This window comes from Tiliqua scincoides, chromosome 4 (assembly GCF_035046505.1).
Source record: "Tiliqua scincoides isolate rTilSci1 chromosome 4, rTilSci1.hap2, whole genome shotgun sequence".
Lineage (NCBI taxonomy): Eukaryota > Metazoa > Chordata > Lepidosauria > Squamata > Scincidae > Tiliqua > Tiliqua scincoides.
Window position 1 is genome coordinate 112482844 of NC_089824.1, and position 22986 is coordinate 112505829.

The window sequence follows — 22986 nt, forward strand, 5'->3', positions numbered from 1 at the left end:
TAGCAGCCAGGACAGCTTGTGCTGTCAAGGCCAGAACTGGAGGAAGCTAGCAAAAGCTTGGGAAGCATATACAGGGGAACTGGAAGGGGTGACGGAAAGATCTTTGAAAGAAGCCTGATCACAGCAACCTCATGCTATAAGGTGCACAAGAAAGAAGGAAAGCAACAAAGCGAGGATTGCAGGAGGAAAAATGAAAACATCACTCATGTAAGCCTTCAGCATAAGCAGCCAAGGGTCCGTTCCACAGCATCATCAGCTCCACTGACAAGCGGATGCCTTAACTGCATTACTGTATCTATGGTTTGCCACCTACAGCATCTGTCTTTGCTCTGAATTTTGTCAGTATGCCCACCCTCCCATCTAGGGATTTATTTAGAAAGGGAGGGAGATAAGTTATTTGTCTGCAAATATTTAAGCATAATTTTATTACAAATCTATATAATATTTTTATTTGCTGTTTATTAAGCTGAAACATGCTGCTGTGAAGTATAGGACATTGGAAAAGAGTTAGGTCAGGTAATGAGAGGAATTTGCAGAGACTGAGGGACCATTTTATACAAATAGAAAAATCAAGGAGTAAAGTGTTTTTCTGGACTGTACCATATCAAGATGGGGATTGCACATCTGAATTACAAAACAGGAGGAAACAAAACAATAGCAAAAGATCTACCTGCACATAGAAAGTTCACAGGGAGTTCAGCTTAACATCCAATTTTCCCTGACATCCAATTTTCCTATGTGCATTCATTCAAGCTTTACCACTTGATAAATTGGCCCCAAGACAAGAGCTGTTACTTCAGTGTAACAGGTTTCCCCAAACCCTCTACCAATCCCAAAAGATACTTTGCACCTATAAACTCTGCTCATCTAAATATGACTAAATAAGACTACTACCCCACACTTAAAGAAACCCCACACTGCTGTAAGATGATCATCAAGGCAGCCTTGCAAATAAGTCCACACTTCCAGCCTTCAGAATATTTTACTAGCCTAGCCTTCCTTCCCATGTTAGCTGAAACAAAAAGCTTTTAAGTGAGACTGTTCACTCAGAGGGAAGGAGCTACCTGGTTATACATGAATTTTTTTTCTATGTGAATTTGAAGCAGCACAAAAGGCAGCTGCACATGAGAAGGAATGTGCTGATGGGAAGGGGGAAAATGCATCCCTTTAAAATCGCAGTTAAAAAAACTGCTCCTCTCACTGTTGCAGAGAGCCAGCTGGCAACCATCACTCTGAAGAATGGAATGCGGAAGCCATTAAACACTTTCGCTTTCCATTCTTAAGCGAGCCAGGTGAAGGCAGGGGGTCACCAATTGCCAACTTCCTCAGCAAGGAAAGCTGTCTTTAAACCATAATGGTAAACAGATGAGTTTTTTAATTTTTTAAAACTGCTTCTATTAAATGCATTTTTTTGTATCAGTGTGGAGTCCCAGAACCAAACCCCAGCAGATGCCAAGGCACGACTGTATACAGTATTACACACACTTATCCATACAGTGGAAGACCCAGTTGAATATATAGTCTGAATTGGTCCTCAGTTTAACAGGAGTGATTGTGACTATGATGTAGGCTTCTCATATTGAATTCCAGTACCCTAGAATCTACTGAGGGTACTCAGTACTCAAATACTTCCAAATACTCAAGTGCAGCAGCTGACCGTGATTCTCAGACTGTGTTCTCTGTATGTTCAGGTGTTCAGCTCAGGTGTTATTGGGCTCCTCATTAAGAAAATAGAAACCTCTCAATGATAGCTTGTCTCCCATTTGCCATTTTTCCATGCAATAGGCAGCAGTGAAAGATTCAACAGGTTGCATTCTCTTTTCACACCTCCTGGTGAAGCTCAAGAGGCTTGACCTTCATGAATTCTCTGTTATGTGCATGTATGTATTTCTGGGAAGACATAGTGATGTGGAAAGGCTTCCCAGATCATTTGAAAAACTCAGCACTAGACATTCTGGCTAGATTTGATCTTGGCTAGATTTGATCCTGGGTGCTCTAGTACAGATTGTTGATCAAGCTAACTGATGGAGGACCACTGTTCTAAAATAAAATGATTTAAGCTTTGACGAGTGCTCTAGCATAAGCATAACTCTGGTAGCCAATGAGTAGTCTGTGAGCAATGTCCCTGCTCTGACTTTGCATACCCCCCATGCAAATGAGAGCTGAGCCAGTGGCCTGACTAGCCCAAATAGTACATATTGCGAAAATACAGGCATGCTCTGAAATGGCACAGGGTCTTTGCCAGGCACTTTATGTTCCCAATTGACCGCACTACCTGACCTAAGAGCTGTGGGCCAGCATTGCTTCCAAACTGACTTGGTGCCAGGAGATCGATTTTCCTCAAGTTCCACCTAGAGCTCAGTTGTTGGCAAATTCCAGTTAAATACTCTGAAAGTTAGCAAGTACTACAGAACACACTGGTGAGATCTGCTACCTCAGACGAGCCACTGCTGTACCAGGCTCTCAGTCTAGGATGTTCTAGTATATGTATTTGCAGTAGCTGATACAATATAACATGGTCTGGGATAACACTGCTGTAAAATGATGAGACCTGTGCCCTAAAATGCTCATCTTACATGTTGCTCAGAACTACACACTGATCCAGAAGACACATGTCCCAGTTAACAGTTATATAGGGTATAGCCTTTTCACCTGGGCAAAATACAGTCAAAGATGGGGCAAATTACAGGGGAGAACTGTGTGGCTTACATACCTCTCTTCTGCCTGCTGACCCTTCCCTGCAAATGTCACCATCTGCCCCCCTGTTAAGTGTTACAAGGCTTTCCATTCTTTCTCCATGGGGTGCATAACCCTTGGTAGGCCCACCACAGGTTTCATTGTGGCATATTCTAAATGCTTCCACGGAGCATTCCACTGAGCAAAATTCTAAAGCCTTTCCCTGAGAGTGCTCAATTATGGACTATTCATTCAAATCTTATTTGTTCATTTCAGCTAAAAGAGAAAAAAAAGTCAAACTATGAAGATTTTAAGACTCATACTGGGCAGAGAGTCATGTGACATAAGATCCAACTTACATAGTTCTTCTCAAATGATCACAGCCCTCCAAAGCGAATCCATCATTTCTGTGGTGACATGAAGCCAATGGGAGAGATACTCTATATTGCTCCCAGCAATTGTGAATCAGGTCTTTTGTGGCACAAGAAGGCACTAGCCCCTAAAACCAGACCTGTTTTAAAATTTGGGCATGCATACAGCCTAACTGCAATCCATTAATGATGGATTAATTTACTACTAATTTACTACTACTGCCTGGTTTTGCTCTTATGTTTGCTAATGTGAATTAAAATCAATGCATGTATAAAAGGGAGACCTACGTCAGAGCAAGCAGAGGCAAGAAAGCGTGTAGAGCTAGGCAGGCCAGGCCCATAGACATCAAGTAATGTTGTGAGCATTTATCATTTGTGGTACTAGTACCATAGGCTGGCCACCCACTGCATAGCCTCAGAAATTATTGCTCGGATGGCTTCTCCCTGGCCCCTTATTGTTTCCTGTTTTTAATAGTTTATTTTTAATATAAAAACTCTCAGCATGGGTTTCAGATGCTTTCCTGCAGGGATTTAGACTGGAAATTGCTTTTTAAATAACTGTAGAAGTGGGGATTCTTAGAGCTGCTGACACATTACATTTAACACCTAAAACTGCAATGTATGAATGAAACAAATGGTTGGAAAGACATGCATTATACAGATGCAATCAGAGAGCCAAGTTAAGTGTACTTCAGTTGCAAACCAAGGTTTCCTGTTATGTGATATGTGAAGTGGCCATTAGGATTACATTCAATCTGAATGAACTGCTAAGCCAAACAAAAACATCCCAAACCACTTGCTATAGGGTAAAGCTCAGCCAATCCAAGTGGCCAAAGATCAGGGAAAGGGAACACTTTCCCAAAGATATTGGGAACACTGTATACTTTACAAACTTGACATTCCACCCAAAATAGAATTCCTAAGACACAAAGTTGGCACCAGAACTGCCTACTTTTTGGTGTGCATCATTGGAGCCAGAGATTCATTCATGGTGTGCATCATTGGAGCCAGAGTGCCAGCCAGAGATTGGAGGAAGGGGAATCATCAGCATGCTGCTGTCATAATAGAAGAAGACGCCCAGAGTGACCTCAGATGTGACCATACTGCACAAGGTCTGCCAACTTCCTGCACCATATGCAAAATGCAGCCTTCATAACTTCTCCCTGTGCAAGTTTAGCAGAGAGCATCTGCTGGATGAGAGGTTTTGACTGAGATGCTATTGTGGAAGAAGCGTCTTTGCTAGCTTGCACATCCTGTTCTTCTGCTGCAAGGTAATGCTGCCACTTCCAGGCTAGGTGAAGTCACTTTTGTTGGGCTAACTTCATTTAAATATTAGGTTTTTCCCCTTCAAAATTTCAAGCCACACAGTACTGTTCTCACCAGATGCCCACCCCGAAAAACTGATTTTCTCTGGATGCCTCTATGCCTGACGTTTTCTAGGGAATGGAAGGCTTATTTTAAAAAGGTCTTAACAACTAGAAATGGCCAATAATATAGAACATTCCACATAAACCATTATGGACTCCATATGCAGGTGCCCCAAAGCACTCAGCAACTGTGAGATGGCCACAATCGTCATCTGCTTGGTCTCATATCTGTACAAAACATTTCCTTATGCTGGAGTATTGCAATAAGGATGGGGGTGGATATTTTACTCGATTGGGAGAAATAGTAGCCTGTGTTCACACATTCAGAAAGCTGCTGTGTCTCCGACACCTCAACCAGTTACTTCGTATGATATACCTCAATATAGATTAACTCTGAGCTATAACACTGAGCTCTCACTCTTCACTTCTTCAAAGTGTAGAAATCACTGATGGACAGCCCTCCTCAGCCCCCTGGTTACCAGATGGTTTCCCCATTTGCTTAAAACAGACCTTCTAGCATTAAACCAGCTTGTTTTCCCGCAGTAGGTGGTGAAGGCTTAGGAGCTAATCTCTTGTGCATGCAGCAATGAAGAAGCCATGTCCATTCAGTAGTGTGGAAGGAATGCCAGTAGAGAGAAGTGATTTTAGTGAATAGTTAATGTATATGGTACAGGAATACTTTTGCAACATGGAGCAATTTTGTCCCCTTTTTGAGGGAAGGTTTTATTCAAAATTGAGGCTGCTGCTAAATGTTTTTCTTTTTTGTTTTGTATTTGATAATTATTTTTTATAAAAATCTATGAAAATAAATAATCTACCTAGTTTCTGGTGTCTTTCTCCTTCTTGCGACCTGTGGTTTGAAAACAAAAGTATCATTAAAAAAAGACATTGTCAGCCTAACAACACTGAAATGGGCTCTCTGGTGGAGTGGAATCTTCATATTGGAGCATGCTCCTTTTCATGAATTCTTGCCTTACAGCCAAATCCTATGCATGTCTACTCAGAAGTAGACATTAAAGTTTGACTCATTAAAGTCAATGGGGCTTACTCCCAGGAAAGTGTGGATAGGATTGGGCTGTTACATACCTGTAAGGAACCTTCTTTTCCATTGCTTTATGTCAGACTTGCTTTGGTTCATTGAAATGAGTATACAAATTCTCAGCACATGAGAAACAAACCTAGAGAATTCCAAGTTGAAGACTGGACATACCAGTGCTAACATGGGTCCATAGCATCTCCAAATTCTCAAGCCCTGTCAAACTTCAACTTACAACCCGGGACCCATCTTCAAGAGCCCATTATAACTGAGTTTTTCTGCCCCATGGTGGACAATCAAAACTGTGATGGTTCTGTGATGGCTCTGTGAACTCCTTCCAATTGGGAGGGGTATAAAGTGACTTGTCAACATCATGTACTCAATTTTGAAAGTCAGAGGGAGAGAAAGAAGGGGGCAAGGCCAAGGGGGCTCTTTGCCATGGTAGGAAAAGAGCAGGTGCATGAGTTAAACCTGAGGAGGTCCATGGAAGGGGAGCCCTTGCCAGAGCAATCCCGCCAAAGTCACTTTAAGCCAGCTTTCCACCAAAAGTCTATCTTGAAATCCCTTTCCCGGCTCTCCTTCTAAGAACATAAGAGCAGCCCCGCTGGATAGGCCCATCTATTCCAGCTTCCTGTATCTCACCGTGTCCACACAAGAGCACACAAGACTTGTTGTGGTGCCCTCCCTTGTATCTGGCATTCTGATACAGCCCATTTCAGGAGGTTGCACATGGCTTGTAACCCATGATGGATTTTTCCTCCAGAAATTTGTCCAATCCCCTTTTAAAGGCATCTAGCCACACCACATCTTGTGGCAAAGCGTTCCACAGAATAACTACACGCTGAGTAAAGAAATATTTTCTTTTGTCTGTCCTAACACTCAATTTTAGTGGCTGTCCCCTGGTTCTGGTGTTGTGCGAGAGGGAAAAGAGCCACTCTGTCCTTCCCATGCATAATTTTGTATGTCTCATAATTTTGTATGATCTGCCTCAGGCCCCTTTTTTCTAGACTGAAGAGCCCCAAATGCTATAGCCTTTCCTCGTAAGGAAGGTGCCCCAGCCCAGTCATCATTTTAGTCGCTCTCTTTTGCACCTTTTCCATTTCCACTATGTCCTTTTTGAGATGTGGTGACCAGAACTGGATTAAATACTCCAGGTGTGGCCTTACCATTGATTTGTAGAATGGCATTATAATATTAGCCATTTTGTTTTTAATACCTTTTCTAATGATCCCAAGCATAGAACTGGCCTTCTTCACTGCCACCGCACATTGGGTCAATGCTTTCATCGAGTTGTCCACCACCATCTCCTAATCTGTCACAGACAGCTCAGAATCCATAACTTATATGTGAAGTTAAGATTTTTTTGCCCCAATGTGCATTACTTACTTACATTGAAATGCATCTGCCATTTTGCTGCCCATTCTGCCAGTTTGGAGAGATTCTTCTGGAGTGCCTCACAATCACATCTGGTCTTCACCACCCGGAAAAGTTTGGTGTCATCTGCAAACTTAGCCACCTCACTGCTCAACCCTTTCTCCGGGTCATTTATGAAGAGGTTGCAAAGCAACTGGTCCCAGGACAGATCACACTACTTTTCACACTACTTTTCACCTCTCTCCATTGTGAAAAATTGCCCATTGACACCCACTCTCTGCTTCCTGGTCTGCAACCTTCTTCCTGTTCTAGATTGACAACACTGAGAAATTTCAGTGCCCATGCCAGGAATGGTGTGGCTCATGAATTCATGTTCATCATAAAAAACATGGACCCATGGCTCCCAAGCATCAGGGAGTTGGCGTTTTCCTAATTGGCGTTTTCCTCTGGGCACTTCCCTGGTGTCAGAGATCAATATCACCTCTGCCCTGGACAGGTCCCACTACTTGTTAGCTTTTAGGTTAGCCTTAGGGCTACCCTGCGCTGGAACAGGCAAGACAATCAGTTTGGCTTGCACTGTATCAAGCACAGGATAGTGGCTAGTCCAAAGTGGCTAAGCCAGAGGTAAGGGGAAACAGGGTAAGGCGCCTTTGTCCCTATGGGTTTCCTTGGACTTGCGCCACCTCCTGAGGAGGTGGAGAGCAAGTCAGAGGAGAGCAGAGCAGCTTAAAGCAGGGGTTGGAATCTCCTGGATTCCATAAGTGCTGGATCCCAGCCCCACATCCTGCTTCCCACCCGGCTGCCCCAGGGTGAGGCAGGTGGGTGCCCCAGGAGCGCCTCCCTACCACCCAGCCCACCGGGCCGACGCAAGACTCACCACAGAAGCTGGATTCAGCCTCCGTGTGCTGGTGCACCACTGTGCGCCGGCACGGCTTACTCCCGAGGAGGCACAAATATGCTTTATGGTGCGTTTGCAACCCTCCTTGGCCGGCACAGGGGACGTGTGTTGGACCAAGTGAAGGGCAGTATAAGGCGGGGGACCTTATTCAAGAAGCCTGCCCCTGGAAATTTATGGATCTGAATGAATTCCTAATGACTCTGTAGAATTTTCCAGAGTTCTACCAGCTTCTGCTAAAGCCCTGGTTGACAACTGGAATGAAGCAATAACATCAGGGCTGGGAGTTGATACACAAGACCTCTGACTTCACTCAAAATTGCTTACAACTTCAACTGACAACTGCCAGGAGTCATGGAGTGAGTCTTCTCTGCCACCACTACATCAGTGGAGAACCATCTCTACTGGTTCTACTGATGAGTTTAGAATCCAGGCACTTGATTATTCTTTCCTCCCATGTGCCCCTTGTGGACACCATCAACTTTCAATACTTGGCTGTGCCACGCCTCAATAGGCAGTGCCACGCCTATTCTGGTGTGGCACTTGGTCTCTCTCACTCTCTCTCCCGAGAATTTAGGACTGCCTCTTCCTTGTGGGCCTTCTGTGGGGTTCTGAAGACCTGTTTATTTATGAAACAGCACCTGTTTATTTCACAGTAGAAATTAGGTTTTTCTACTGGCCATTTTTATTGACTGTTTTTATTGACTGTCTTATTAGGCAAGCTGCCTTGAACTCATGGAAAGGTGGGAAAGCAGGATATAAATATTTTAAATAGTGACAGGGATGACTTGGTAGGGTCAGGAAGCACCGTTCTAATATCTCTCTCTCTCTAACAAACAGAAGTGCATTTCCTACTGAGCATTATGGGATTATAAGTTTCTCTGCCTGCCAAACTAAATAAAGACCTTTTTGGCCATCATATGGCTCCCTTACGATGGGAAGGGAATGGGGTATTATAGTTTTTCTTTCCTGACTCAGCACAAGAGGTACAGGAAACTAAAAATCCCATGAGCCAACTGCGGGAGTTCCCAAAGTGTTCATCGCAGGATGTCCTCAGTGGCCTGCCTGTTCCCCTGGGGGCCAACCACTTGGATCTCATGAAAGATCCAAGATGTTGAAGGCCAAATATTGAGAGATTTCATGAGATCCAAGATGTCAGCCAGGAATAAGAGGCTTTGGGGGCACCGTGATCCAGGTATATTTGGGAAGCACTGGCCTAATGGAATGATGCTTATGAATGTGATTGCCCCTGCTGAAAGGAAAGTTACTACTGGCCGTCAGCACAGATGAACCCTACTTTCAGCCAGAGGAGTTTGGGTCCAACTAAAAAGGGTAGAGATTTTTTGACTATTGAAGTTAGCAATTTTGAATTTCTCTAGTTTTGAATTTGCTTCCTTTATAAAAATGAGTGCAAAGTTTGCAAAGAGTGAGATGAGATAATTATGTTTGAAAGTGAAGGAAGTTACAGCCAAAAAAGAAAAAAAAACAAATGACATTCATCTGGTCTGCAAATAAAAAACTGCCATTTCTCAATCCCAGAAACTACTAACAGCGCCATTTAATATTCAGTTAGGTGATAATCTGGATTTTACAGTGTTACAACTATTACTTTAAAACCTTTTTAAAAAAGCACAACAATAATACTGCTTTTCCTGACATTGATGTTGGTATTGCTCCTCATCGATCTGCAGTAACAAAACTTTGCATTTGAGTTTTAAGAGAACACCAAGGAACGAGAATTGTAGCAAATAAAAGTCATTTGAGAAAAATAAACTGACTTGACCATCTTCACATTAAACAACCTCACAAGTAAACCATGTTAGTACAGATAATACTTCAAATATTAATATTGTTATCTTCAAAAAGAAATATTATTATTTCTATAATAATAATAATGAAGAAGACGAAGAAGAAGATCTCCCCCATTGTATTCTTCCTTCCTTCCTAAAAACCAGTAATAAAAGAATGTTCAGGTAAAATGTTTAAACAGTGTTTAAAGCAATGTTTCTCAAAGTGTGGGTTGGGACCCCATTCATTTCAGCGTGCATTTTATTTTTAATACATCAGACCTGTACTGATGTAACTCCTGTACTGTTAATAGTACAGATATGTAACATTTTCCCAATGCAGTATGCTTTTAACAATGATTGTCAACAGGGTTTACTTCTGGATAAGTTTAGATAGGATGGCAGCCTTTGAGGTGTTGGGAATTTTTTTTAAACAAATCAGCAACTGCTTGGGAGGGTGATTAATTGATTTGATTTGATTTTGTTGTATTGGAGGGTGTTAAAAATTTCCCTACTTGATTATGTTACTTCTGGCCATGACATCACTTCCGGTGGGTCCCAACAGATTGTCTTTCTAAAAAGTGGGGCCTGGTGCTAAAAACTTTGAGAAATAAATAAATAAATAAACCTTTGTTTTGCAAAAAAGTAAATGGAAGGTGTAATTATTTAGTAAGCTGGCATTTCAATTCCCATTGTATATATATGGTTCTTCAGCAAATACCCCAACATGAATACCACTTTCCTGAGCTATACTGAGAATGCTCAGGGGCCCAAAAAGGTGTGAACAAACTTCATATGACCAGGGGTGTGGCTAAGGGAGGGGCAGGGGAGTATATTGCCCTGGGTACCACACCTTTTGAAGGCCTCTATGGGGGGTGTTAAAAATTTGGGTGGAGGGTTTTACTGGGGGTTTGAGGGCTGTTAAAAAATTTTGTGCCACACGTGTCAGATGCCTTAGCTATGCCAGTGGCATAGTGACATATCCCACTATCCCAAGGTTCTGAAATTTGTACCCACCAGTTTGGTTCGATACTGAGTCTTTGTTCCAATCTTACTCCCTTTCTCAGCTACTGGAGCTGAAAACAGATAAAGATGGAGGGAAAGCAAAGAGTGAAAGACTGAGGGGAGGGCCATAGTCCCTGGGAATTGTGGGCTGGTCTATGAAAGGGAAGGGTTCTCCTGCCTTAGGAGACGCAGTGAGGGAGACAGATGCAGTGGTGGGTGAGGAAACAAGAAGTGAAGATAGTGGAAGCTACCTTGGCAAAGGCTGTGACACTGGTCACTCCATCTGTGTGGAACTTAAACAGAGGAACTTTGGCCATGCCTCCCTTGAGAATTCTGCAGCATGATAAAGCACTTTAAAAAGCACTGTACCAGCTAGGATGAACCTGATAGAAGGAGATAAAAATGCAGACAAATACTAGGATACTGGTGGCTCAGCTTCTGCTGAGCCTTTGTTCTAGCCTTTGTTCTCCTTGTCTCCTCCCCCTCCCTGCCCTCATGCCCTCTGAGCTAGCATACTATTGCCGGGGGACAGAGTGGGTATCTTAGGGACATGGGACTTTCCTCATGTTCTCATATTCACGCAGCCAAAGTCCAAGTATGGACAGGCCACAAAGAACTATTATTCCTTGGAAGTAGTTATGCTGCTGATCAATGATCAACCTGAATCAACCTAGCTGTTAGCGTGTGCAATCGTCTACTAGCAGCTTAAAAAATATCAGCTGTGAGGAACTCCAACTGTGAATAGTATGGTTGGGGCGGGGGGGGGGCTGCTAAATCCTATCCTCTTCAGTTTTCCTGCTCAAAATTGTGCACATTCAACTGTTTACCACCCATTGCCATTGTAAGCACCCATTGTCTTGTAAGCAACCACTTTCAGGGCGCAATCCTAACCCATTTTCCAGCTCTGACATAAGGACAGTGCAGCCTCAACTAGGAATCAGAAGATGAAGGCCTTCATGTTATTCACCAACAGGTAACATTGCCTTACCTTGAGGAGGTCTCCGTGATTGCCCCCCAACTGTAGGATGCAAACCATGCCCCACAGCCACAGCTATGCCAGTGCTGGAAAGTTGGTTAGGATTGCACCCTCAGCTATATTACTTTATGACTTTGAATGTAGCCAAGGTGGCCTGTGCTGTATCTTGTATGCACACACATGTGCACAATCTGAAACAGCATTCTTGGTTCTAAGCAAAGGTTGTTACACAGCTTACCAGAGCATTACAGTATTACACACAGATCCAACAAACTTCCCAGTGGATCAAAATACTTGAAGACAGATCACTGAATGGGTGTAAAAAAAGGCAGAAGCTTCACCATGAGGTCACCACATACATCAACTCCTCTTTCACTTACAACAGGTGTCAATTGAAAAACAGGAAGCACCTTTGTTTTCTTTAACAACTTAGGTTCCTGCACATTCAGCTGGAGCTTAGGGCACTTTCCATTTTCAAGTCAGCAAATCAGGTTTGGTCAAGTCAAACCAAGCCACAACTGAACACAGACTCCACTGGACTGATTGGTTCTAGTGATATTGCTGAAGTTCTTCATTATCTTCTTCATTATTGTAATTATCATTATCTTCATTATGGTTCAGAGTACAAATTGCTCAAGCTTAGAGGTTCAGAAAGTGTGCACCATGGCACACTCACAGGGGGTACTGCAGGATGTCCCCTGGGACCCCTCCTACCTGTTCCCCAGGAACCACCATCTTGGATCTCATGAAATGTCATGCGATCCAAGTTAGTGGCACCTGGCTAAGCCAGGAAGGCTGCGGGAGCATTGTGACCCAGGTAAGTTTGGGAAACACTGCTCTAGCTCATAATGCAATCAAGATTTGAGCATTACAAACTGAATTTGTACACCAGTCTACTGAATGTCTGAATTCACCAGTCTACTGAATGTCTACACCAGTGCCATTCGCCTCCATTTAGCCTCACCTCAGCATACAAGCAGCTCCTCCCCTCCCCTTGGGAACCATGTGGGAAACGGAGGGGAATGGATCCCAAGGGGAGGGGCCACTTGCACGCCGCAGGGAGGATCAAAACTTAGTGCGCCGCGCGCCCCCCTCTAGTTACACCGGTGTGTTTCACTTAGAAGGTCCTCTTTGCCTTAGAACAAATATCTCCAAACTTTTTGGCCCGACAGCCGCATCAAATATCTGGCATGGTGTTGAGGGCCGGAAAAAAAATTTAAATATAAAATTTAAATAAATAAATTAGAGATGGAACTTAGATGAGTGAATAAATGAATGAATGGGCTCATTCATTCAAACTCTCAGACACAACCAGCACACAGCTCAGTTGAGTGGGCCAGAGGCTTTCAGGAGACAAGAGCCTGGCCGTGGGCCGGATGGAGGCTTGCTGCGGGCCGCATCTGGCCCCTGGGCTGGGGTTTGGAGACCCCTGCCTTAGAATGTTAACCAAGATTCTGAGCTGGGTCAGCAAGGAAGGGGCCTTATTGGGACATAACTGTTTTCTAGGTGTCTGAGCACAGGCACTAGGCACTCTGGAAATATGTCGCAAGACCCCTTGCACATTCATTCATTTCAGGATACCTCATATCTGGGATATGGAGAGGGCCAGAGGGGGTGGTAGGCAGATTTGGGAACCCTTGTGAGTTCACCACTCCCTGCAACTTGCTGCTCAAAATGGCTACTTCAGCCAGGCTTGCCCTGGGTTTAAGAATAGCTGAGGTGCAGCAGTGTGAGGTCCCCTGAAGCTCACACTCTGAGACATGGCAGGCGCAGAAACTGAGAGCTCAAGAACAGTGATCAAGAGGTGGAGCTGGCAAGGTGAGCACAGTGAAGGCAGAGGATTAAAGGAAGGGAGTGATAGCACTGATCACTAATTGAGATGAGCAGCAAAAGTTCTCAAGTTTAGCAAAAAAAACCTGCCTGTGCCCCCTTGTTGAGTCCAACACCCTGAGATTTTATTCCTTTTCCCTGGAAAACCCTGAGAAGTAGGCTAAAGTTCTGAAACTTCAGGTTGCCTGAGGCCTGGCAACCCAAGGAGGAAAAGGAATGGGCAACAGACAAATAGGCGTCATGCTGCTGGACAGGAAATAGAGTGAAAATGCTCCCATTTTCCCATAGAGTGAAAATGCTGCACAGTGGACTAATCTAATCAAGCACACATATCCACTGATCAAATCTGCTCTTTATCAAAAACAGCACACTATGTTTCCAAGGTTCTGCCTAAAAGTATGTAAAAGAAAAACATGATTCTCAGAAGTCTGAAGATTAATTCATACCTGATCTTCATTCATTGTATGGTTGTGATCATAATGTAAATGGCAGGTATTTGGCTTCTAGCACAGTAGCCAGGGCGTCCACCAAATTTCTGAGAACTTTATTCTTCACTTGATGAAGTGGATGGTAGTCTACAAAACTTTAAGCTGAAAAACACTGGTTCTCTGTTGTTTTTTGCTGGAGAATGCTCCCCCCCCCCCATTTTCCCCAAGCAAAAATTCCAGCCCACATGGTTGCACCTGGAAATTTAAGAAGATGATATCAGGGTTTGCTAAGGATGGCAGCTCCAATCAAGCTGATTAGTCATGACCTGTTATGATGGAGATCCATATCCTTCAACTGCATCTGGCCACTTCTACCTCATGGCTAGGCTCTCCACTGCATCTGGCTTGGATCCAGCAAGGCCTGGATGACCACTGAGGATGGATGGATGGATGGATGGATGATCACTTGATGCATATTCAAAAGAATGTCCACATGTTCTTTTGAAACATGCACTAGCTGCATGTGGAGGAGCTACAGTCTACCCACAGTTCTACCTTGCTGGACACTGGACTTAGTGAGACTTAGAGCTGGACTTAGTGAGAGTGAGAAGGGGCTACTAGGAGCAAATGAATGTTCACAGCCTCCTTTCTCTCATGCTACAGACCCTCATCTCACCTTGCCTGTCTTCATACAATGACTGCATATACCCTTCTTCCCATCAGTTGTTCTGTTTCTTATTATTAAGGTCACAGTACCTGTTGGCACAGAATAGATGGCAGTGTCTTCGAAGCAGTTATTCCAACCTCAGCTTTCTGGGGTGTGTTATCTAATAAATCAAAAATTAATGTGTTTGCTTTTCAAAAACAACAAATAATACTTGGTAATTTATTGATTTGCATTTCCTGGTGGCAAAATTCAGGTTTGTTACACAGCTGTAAGCTTCTGGTCTTGTTCAGCACTCTGCAGCATTTGATGCTATGCAGGCTCCAAGACTACTGGAGAGCCTGTGACTCTGTAAACCTTTTGCAACATCTGAGCAGATGTTCGAGCTACAGACAGCCACAGACAGAGAACTTTATTACAGAAAGGTTCTCTGCAGAAGTATGGAAAGGAATGGCTGGGGCCTAAATAGGGAACTGAAGTGACAGAGAAGCGCTGGGTTCATGGAGGCACAAGCTCTTCTCTGTGACAGTTTGGGTAATCAAAAAACACATTCCAAGCATTTTAACCCTCCCTTCGTACCTGCTTTCATTCTACTTCTTTCTGCAGCTGAATGTTTCCACTCCAAATAAGGATTCCCCTCTTCTGTTAGCCTTGGTTATTCTTGTTTTTATTTCTACTGGGTGTTTGAGGAAAACAGGTTGCCTCTCTTCTACCCCAATGTGAAGGAGGATCTTTTCCATACACATGCACATGTACTGATGCTTCCCCACATCAGGCTGAATGACCTATTGGCAAAATCAGCAGAGCAAACCACCCACCCACCCCCTGCACAAAACAACAATAGCAAGGCCCACAGAACTTGCAAATGTGGGAAGGTTGGCGACCAGGTCAAACCAAGTTACCCAGATGCAAACAACATGATCTTCTCTCCTTGGTTGAATATTGTCTTTTGAGATCTCTCAGATGCCCTGAAGATCCATGTAAAAAAAACCCACCCCACCTGCAACTACAAATCTGACGGAGGGAAGAGAAAGAGAATTCTCTCTCTGCCTTGACTTCTTTCCTCAAGCCCTCTCAGTTGTCCTTGTCCTCATAGTCATTATAGAGGACACTCAGCATTTGTTCCTCACACGTCTTCTTGAGGTCCCGGCTCAGCTCCGCCCAGCTAAATCCGTACGGCTTGATCTCACTGTAGCGGCAGGCAAGGAATTTGAGTGATGTGCGCTGAAGGCCAATCTTAGGCTCCTGTAAAAGGCTGTGGCACCAGGTACTGAGATCCCCAAGCTGAGAGAGGATGAGGCCAGCTTTTCTGCAGAGGAGGGAAACAAAGAATGGAAGGAAAATGGGCAAGGAAATAGGCAAAATCAGAGATATGGCAAGAGAGAAGTAGTGACATGAGAGGTCAAAGAAAACAAAACACACTGGAGGCTAAGGAAAAAGCATCCCTGGAAGATGCCTGTCTACATTTGACTTGAAAGCCTTCAAAGAAGAAGAATCCCTCCCCAAGTAAACTGTGCTGAATAACTGCCAAGATCAAGTAAAATGAGGCTTTGATACAACTGTATAAAATTCAAACCTCAACACAGAAAATCAGAGGGGAAATGGGGGGCACATTTCTCGTTAATACTGTGTCTGTCCCATTCCCATCTAAAATGGGGCGGTGGAATATACTTTTTATTTATTTTTATTTTATATACGGTTGGCACCAAAACAATCAAAAATGTGAAATTTGAAATGTATTTCAGGATTTCTCCCAAAATCAAAACACCTGAGCATTTTCAAGTGAAGTCAAACAAGTTCCTATAAAACAAGGGAACTTGCTAAGGAGGCCTCTCCAATCTTGCCTCCATTGCTCCAGGGACTTTTCTTCCAGCCTGGTTCTAACATGACAGGTGAGCTGGGCTGAGAAGAAAAGTGTCTGAAGCAAGAAAGGATTCAGCTCCCTTCATCAACGTGTACCCTTTGGTGTAAAAAAACCGGTTGGGGGAGCTATGTGAATCAGCATGTCTCTTTTGGGCCTAAACAGAGCACATATCATATGGACAACTCGTCTTCCAATTCATCTAGATATTTCTTGAATGCTTGTTTCACATCTCCCCTTTATTTTGCTTTTTTCTGAAAGTGGCTCTCACACATGTTTAGAATATCACCATGCCATGCCCCAGCAGGTATGATCTGTCTGTGAGTTGCTTCATATCAAACCTGCATGCATACCACATAATTTGTCACAGTACCATAATTTGTCACAGTATTTGTCATTCCATTTACCACATAATTATTTACATACAAATGATTGCAAATTATTGTGTAGATTTAGTTCACACACTTGAAAATGCAACTTCAAATGATGTTGAGTGTGTTAATGGGCTATCACAATCACAGATAAAACTTCCATACCACACAACTGTCAAACTTAGTGCTTTTAAATGGAGTCAGCTCCCATATTCAGGCTTGATCTACTGCACATCTATCCAAATGAGATGGCAAAGTTCTGAGGTGATACATTTCAGACTACAACTACAGGAGTGCTGTGAGTACTTCCCTGTTTTTAAAAAAAGAAGAAGAAGAAGGCTGGGCTTGGACTCAACTTTCTGATAAGTTAGTTTTTGTGCTCACTGTACACAGCATTATTCTGCGGCATGTGCTGACCAGTCATCAAGTGTATGTTAATCAAATGTGTATATTAATCAAAGTAAAGCAAACAATAATGTGTGACCCTAGCCTTGCACATACAGCACATACTTGTGTGTTCAGTTGAAGACATTATAAACACGTCTGTGAAGAGGAAGTATTGCTCCCTTCAAACCTTGGACTACCAGACTGCTTTGGACTCTTAAATACCTACAGATATCATGGCTACAGTGCTTCTTCCCATACAGGACACTTTTGTTGTCACCTCCAAAACATCAGGCTTCCATAAGGGAAGTAACAGAAGCAACACCACTCTCACCACATCCTCCAAATTCTGCTGCTCGACTGTTAGACCAGTCCAGTTAGAACTGCACACATCCCAAATTACATTTGAACCTTTTGACATTTGTCAGTGTAATTCTTTGTACTTTATTATTTTAAGGCCCTCAATTATTTTTAAGATTAATGTCCGTATTTTTGGTACTAATAGTACCAAAGGTACTGAAGGTGCTAATGTTTGTATTTCTGGTACCAAACTGGGGCATCTTACCTGGGTCCCAATTCATCCTCACATCGCCAAGTAAACTCCCCAAAGCTCTCATAGTGCTGGTTGTAGTGATAGAGGACCCGGTGAAGACTAGGCGAGCCCAAGTCCAGCAGTGTGTTATAGGCAGTTTGCTGCTCCTTCCCACTAGTGTAGCCATTGAAGAGGTTGTAGATTTTGTCGGCTATTTCTGGATTCAGCAAAAAGAACAGAGAAAGTGTTGATCTGCATGGCAAAGGATATTTTTCAAGAACAGCAAGTCATTTTTCACATTTGCAGCTCTCAAAATGTCTATGCCTGGGTGGGAAGAAGCATTCCCCATTGCCCTAGATCCCATGGCTTATACTGAAAGGCTGGGAAGGAAGTCTGAGGCACTCCTCAGAGAATAAGATACTATAAATAATAGGCATCATTTCAGGGTGCCTATTAAATGCAAGAATGAAGATGGAGTTTTTTACCCACTGTCTGATTCTAATGTTGCTTGCTTTACAGAAATACAAGAAACGTGGCTGGGGGCTTTAGATACTGTAGGAGCTGGATGGGAGGGAGAAAGTGGGTAGGAAGGAGAAAGCAGGCAATTTCCAAATACTAGGAACTTCAAAGAGGAAGTCATCATTACAAGGCCTTCTATGACTTGGCTTAACATTGAATCCTGGAATTGAAATGCATGACGCTCAAAACATCAGGCTTTTTCAGGTCCAGCACTAAAATGCTTGTGCAAAAACACCACTAGTGAATAGCACTGATGCAGCTGTCTGTAATTCAGGGAGCCAGTGTAAACTGTTTCCATCCAAAGGCTGAAATCTAGGAAGAGTAACTCTGAGAAGAAAGCTGATACTGGGAACTGAAGGGACTATATGACAGCTAATGCAGCAGCCCCTCAAAGCAGGAGGAACTATAAAACAGGTGAGGATAAGCTGGGGGACACAAAACAAGGGAACCCAGAAGAAAACGTCATTTTTAATGCACCCTATGTTTGAATTTGTTTGTTTTGCCTGCTTTGCCTTCCTTTCATCATGGCTACCTTGGGCCTTCACATCATCCACCACAGGACATGGGGTCTTCACTGTCACATCACTTGACCTGGAGCGTCTGCCTGTGTTATCAACACCCCAGAGTGTGAACCTGGTGAGAGGAGAGAAAATATTATTAGACCCATGGCACACACCAGTATCTGACAGGCCATGTGACCAAATGGGTATCACCTCCCAACTTCCCTGTAGCTTTTGTTTATTTCTCCTTATTTTTAATATGTTTGTTCCACTTTTCTACCACAGGAGGCAAAGAACGCCCAGGAGACAAACTAAAAGCAATCCAGCCTGAAACCCCACTGTATAAAGAATGCAGAGATGCACAGCCATGAAAAATGAAACAGAACCATAATTTCTGCTTGGGAGAACATGACAGTTTTAATATGGTAAAACAGACCTATGGTATAGACCTATAGGCAAAAGGAACCTAGGAAGCAGGGTTCACAGAGGCACAATGGCAAGGAATGTCATGCCAAGCTTCTGAAGGTGGGGCCATCTGCAACAGAGCCTGCAATGATGCAGACAGGCAGGTTTGCAGGGAGAAGTCTTTGATACTAGGGTTTTATATTTTTCCTTGTTCTTATCTGATTGTTGTAAGCCACCTGGAGGGAAGGTCCTAAAAGGTGAGGATAAGCAAGCAGGGATCAGCTCTCAGAGCTCTCAGCCCTCTACTCAGAAATATACTATTTGAATATGCAGTCTGAGGAAGAGTTCTGCCCAACCAGGAAGCTTGCAAAGTTCACCATGAAGTTCATTTTTCCTGACCTTATGGGCATAAGGGAGTCACCTCCTGGTCCTCTAACTCACATGTAGGTAGTGTCAGGCTCCAAGCAGCGAATAATTAAGGAGATGGTTGTGGACAGCTTGTCAGGCACCTGTGCTGGCATTGAGCAGGGTGACTTGGCACCAGAGATGATGTCATCCACAAAACTCAGCACCGTCTCTAGGGAAACAGGCAGCACAACCATTATCTGACAATATAGAAAAGACAAGGAGCAACAAAGACAAAGAAACGTGGAAAAGAGAAGCTGGGGCTGACAGCCAAGGCTATTTCTGTTTGAGTATCTTGGCAATGCTATGAATGGCAGTGGAAAAAAGTGAGGGCCTCAAGCAAGGAAGCAATCAGCAAAACTCTTGGTTTCCCTTTAAATTCTTGAGACATTTCACATAAGGTTTCCACCTCAAAGGTTTCCTCAAAATTCACCTTAGATGCTTTGGGCAACATCTGGAGACAAAGTGGGGACAGATTGGTTTCTCCCAATCCCTTGAGAAACGTAACCCATCTTATCAATTGTTGTGATCTCTCTTTGGAAGTTTTTGAGTACTTTGCCTGAGGAAGAATGCTCAAATTTGGCTTTACATGGAATTCTAGTGGCAAATCTAAACACAAGTTGTTATTGTTTGGAAAGATGAAGTATGCCACTTTTCATATGAAATGACACAACTTAATCTGAGGTGGGTTGCCTCTTCAGCATGAAGCGGAAATTCCAGAGACATTTCAAACTTTCCTTCATTATTTTCGTCATAATCTTGTGGACCATCTGCTTCTACAGCAACAACTTAAGAACCAGTCAGCTTAAAACCTTTACCCAAACTTTTCACCTACACAAAGAGCAGATGACAGGACACCACTCCTCTCCACATCTTCACAACACTTCAACCGCATTAGTATAAACTGCACTGTATCCAACTGTCACAATGCAATAAGAAGTCAGGCCTGTTTTCTTGCCTTGCATAACTTGACCTAAAGCAGTTATTTTCAACATTTCCATTTCAGGGCACACTGACAAGGCACTAAAATGGCCAAGGCACACCACCACGTTTTTGACAATTGACAAGGCACACCATGCTGCCAGTGGAGGGAGGCTCACATCTCCCATTGACCCTACTAATAAATGACCTTCCCCCAAATTTTTGTGGCACACCTGTGGACCACTTGCGGCACACCAAGTTATCAAGAAAATGGCTGACCTAAAGCATTCATTAAAGGTGATCTCTCCATGCCTTGGAAAGATAATAATAATAATAATAATAATAATAATAATAATAATAATAATAATAATAATAATAAACTTTATTTATACCCTGCCCTTCTCCCCAAAGGGACCCATGTTAAAAACAGATTAAAACACAATTTAACAAACAGATAAAAACATATTAAAACACATTAACAGATACCATAAAAACACTAGTCAGATAAAAAGTCAGATAAAAAGAGCATAAAGCAGCAGATCATAGAGGACACAGGCCTGTAAAAAATACTAAAAGATGTAAAAAAGATGTTTAAAAGGCCATGAACTCAGAAGGCTTGTTTAAACAAAAGGGTCTTCAGGCCTCGCCAAAAAGTCTCAAGAGAGGGAGCCATTCTCAAGTCAAGGGGAAGGGCATTCCATAACGTTGGTGCCACTACTGAGCCCTATTTCTTGCCGCCGCCCCCCGTACCTCCTTAGGCGGCAGCACTTGTAAAAAGGCCTTCTCTGATGTCCTAAGAGGACAAGCCGGATTGTGTGGAAGTAGGCGATCTCTAAGATACCCTGGCCCAGAGCAGTATAGGGCTTTAAAGGTCAAAACCAGCACCTTGAATTGGGCCCGGAAACGAATGGGCAGCCAATGGGCAGCCCTGTAGAAGTGGGCTGACAGAGTCAAGCCACCTAGCTCCAGTGACCACACAGGCCGCCGCATTCTGCACTAACTGCAGTTTCCGAACCGTCTTCAGGGGCAGCCCCACATAAAGCGTGTTACAATAATCTAACCTCGAAAACGCAGGCACTGGTTTATTGGAAAAGCTGCAGTTGGAAAGACACATACAAACATATTTGGTGAGATTGTTCCAAAATCAAATTGCTCACAAGATGGGATATAATTTGTCAGAATAATTCACAAACCATTTTGTTGGGAGATATTCATCAAGTGGTGAGCATATAAAACTATGACTTTGTTCAATACTTATTGGTAGCAGCAAATGCCAAAACTCTGGAAGTTCTGTGATTAAATCTTTGTTAAAGCAATGATTGAAGTTAACTTTAATGAAGAAAATTACTTCAGCAAATAGAAGCAAGAATAAAAGTGGTTTATGGGAGGGACGCTGTAACTATAGATACAATATCTGTGGTTTCACTTATCTGTGAAACCCCCCCCCCCGTACACGCCCATTACAAGTACCTTTGTTTACCAGAACACTTGCAGTGCGGGTGCATCTTGCTTGACTTTCTTCCTTAACTGAAGAATTAAATGTGCAGGCAAACAACCTGCACGCTAGGGAGTGACTAACAGGAAGCAGGAGTTCCTACTTCCTCTTAAGTCTCTCTGTGGCATGCAGACTATTTATTTATATAGCACTATTTATATAGCATTCCCCCAGATCCATGGTTTCCTTATCCATGGGGGAGGGGGAGGAGCGGAGCCCCCATGACTACGGGGCCTCAACTCTATTTAGGAATAAATGGACAAATGACACCTTTTGAAGTGCTTTTGCTTGCAATGATGGTTTTTCAGATTGTTTTGGAACTGGTTATGATTTTTACATTAATTTTATGTGTATGCAGGAATTTAGTAATATTGAGATTTAAAATATATATTTTGCCCTAGTTATGTCTGTAAAAATCATACTTTTTCAATAATACAAAAGAATCAACTGGACTCACCAGTCTCCACTTTGGAATGGTCCAAGCGGTCAGTGACCTTTTCCTGGCGGATGAGGTAATCAACAATCTGCACTCCAATGGGTGGTTCTGAGTGCTCCCACTCCAGCACCACCAGAGAGCTACTGGGCTCATGGACAGTAGACAACCTCAGCCTGCAAAGGAGGAAGCAAGAGAAGCAAGGGTGACCCTTGGTAACTTGTCTTTTTTCTGATAGTGTTATGTTGTGCCAGATAGTGCCAGAGAAAGAGATTACAGTAAGGGTACTGTAAGAGTACAGTTCAGAGTTCCTGTACCTCCTTGTAGTTCCAGTCTTGCAGGAATTGAGATTCCTTGCAGTTTCAGTCCTTATGGTGGTGTACTCATGGACAGCCACTGCAGGGCAATCACAAGAGCTTGGGGAATCTGCACCCTGACATGCAACAGAGGGAGCAGCATCCAACACCATACAAGCACTCTGGGTAGGTGACATCAGAGACCACCACCCACCCACCCACAGCAACTGTGTGCATGCACAACTCTGGACATTACTCCCCCTATTGCAGACTGGGGTAGCAATCATGGTGGTTGGAGGTCTGACAAGAGTTTTAAAAAGTTTTAAGCATTTTTCAGGCAAAATTCTGGCACAGTTTATCACAAATATAATCTAAAAAGGCAATATACACCACAAAAATCCCAGTCCCAGTCAGAGTATTGTATGTATAAAATGGGATCACCCCCATGAGCTCCT

General features: G+C 43.3%; 1 protein-coding gene across 1 annotated transcript in view; it reads right to left on the reverse strand.

Annotated features, from left to right (window-relative positions):
* Positions 1-15483: 15483 nt before the first annotated feature.
* ASTN1 (astrotactin 1) overlaps positions 15484-22986 on the reverse strand; it is a 319088-nt gene continuing 311585 nt past the window's right edge. The window contains exons 19-23 of the mRNA XM_066624531.1: positions 22260-22411; positions 19423-19558; positions 18609-18709; positions 17591-17774; positions 15484-15718 (exon numbers count right to left, since the gene is read on the reverse strand). Coding sequence (XP_066480628.1) covers positions 15484-15718; positions 17591-17774; positions 18609-18709; positions 19423-19558; positions 22260-22411 — 808 coding nt within the window. The remainder of the gene's footprint in view (positions 15719-17590; positions 17775-18608; positions 18710-19422; positions 19559-22259; positions 22412-22986) is intronic.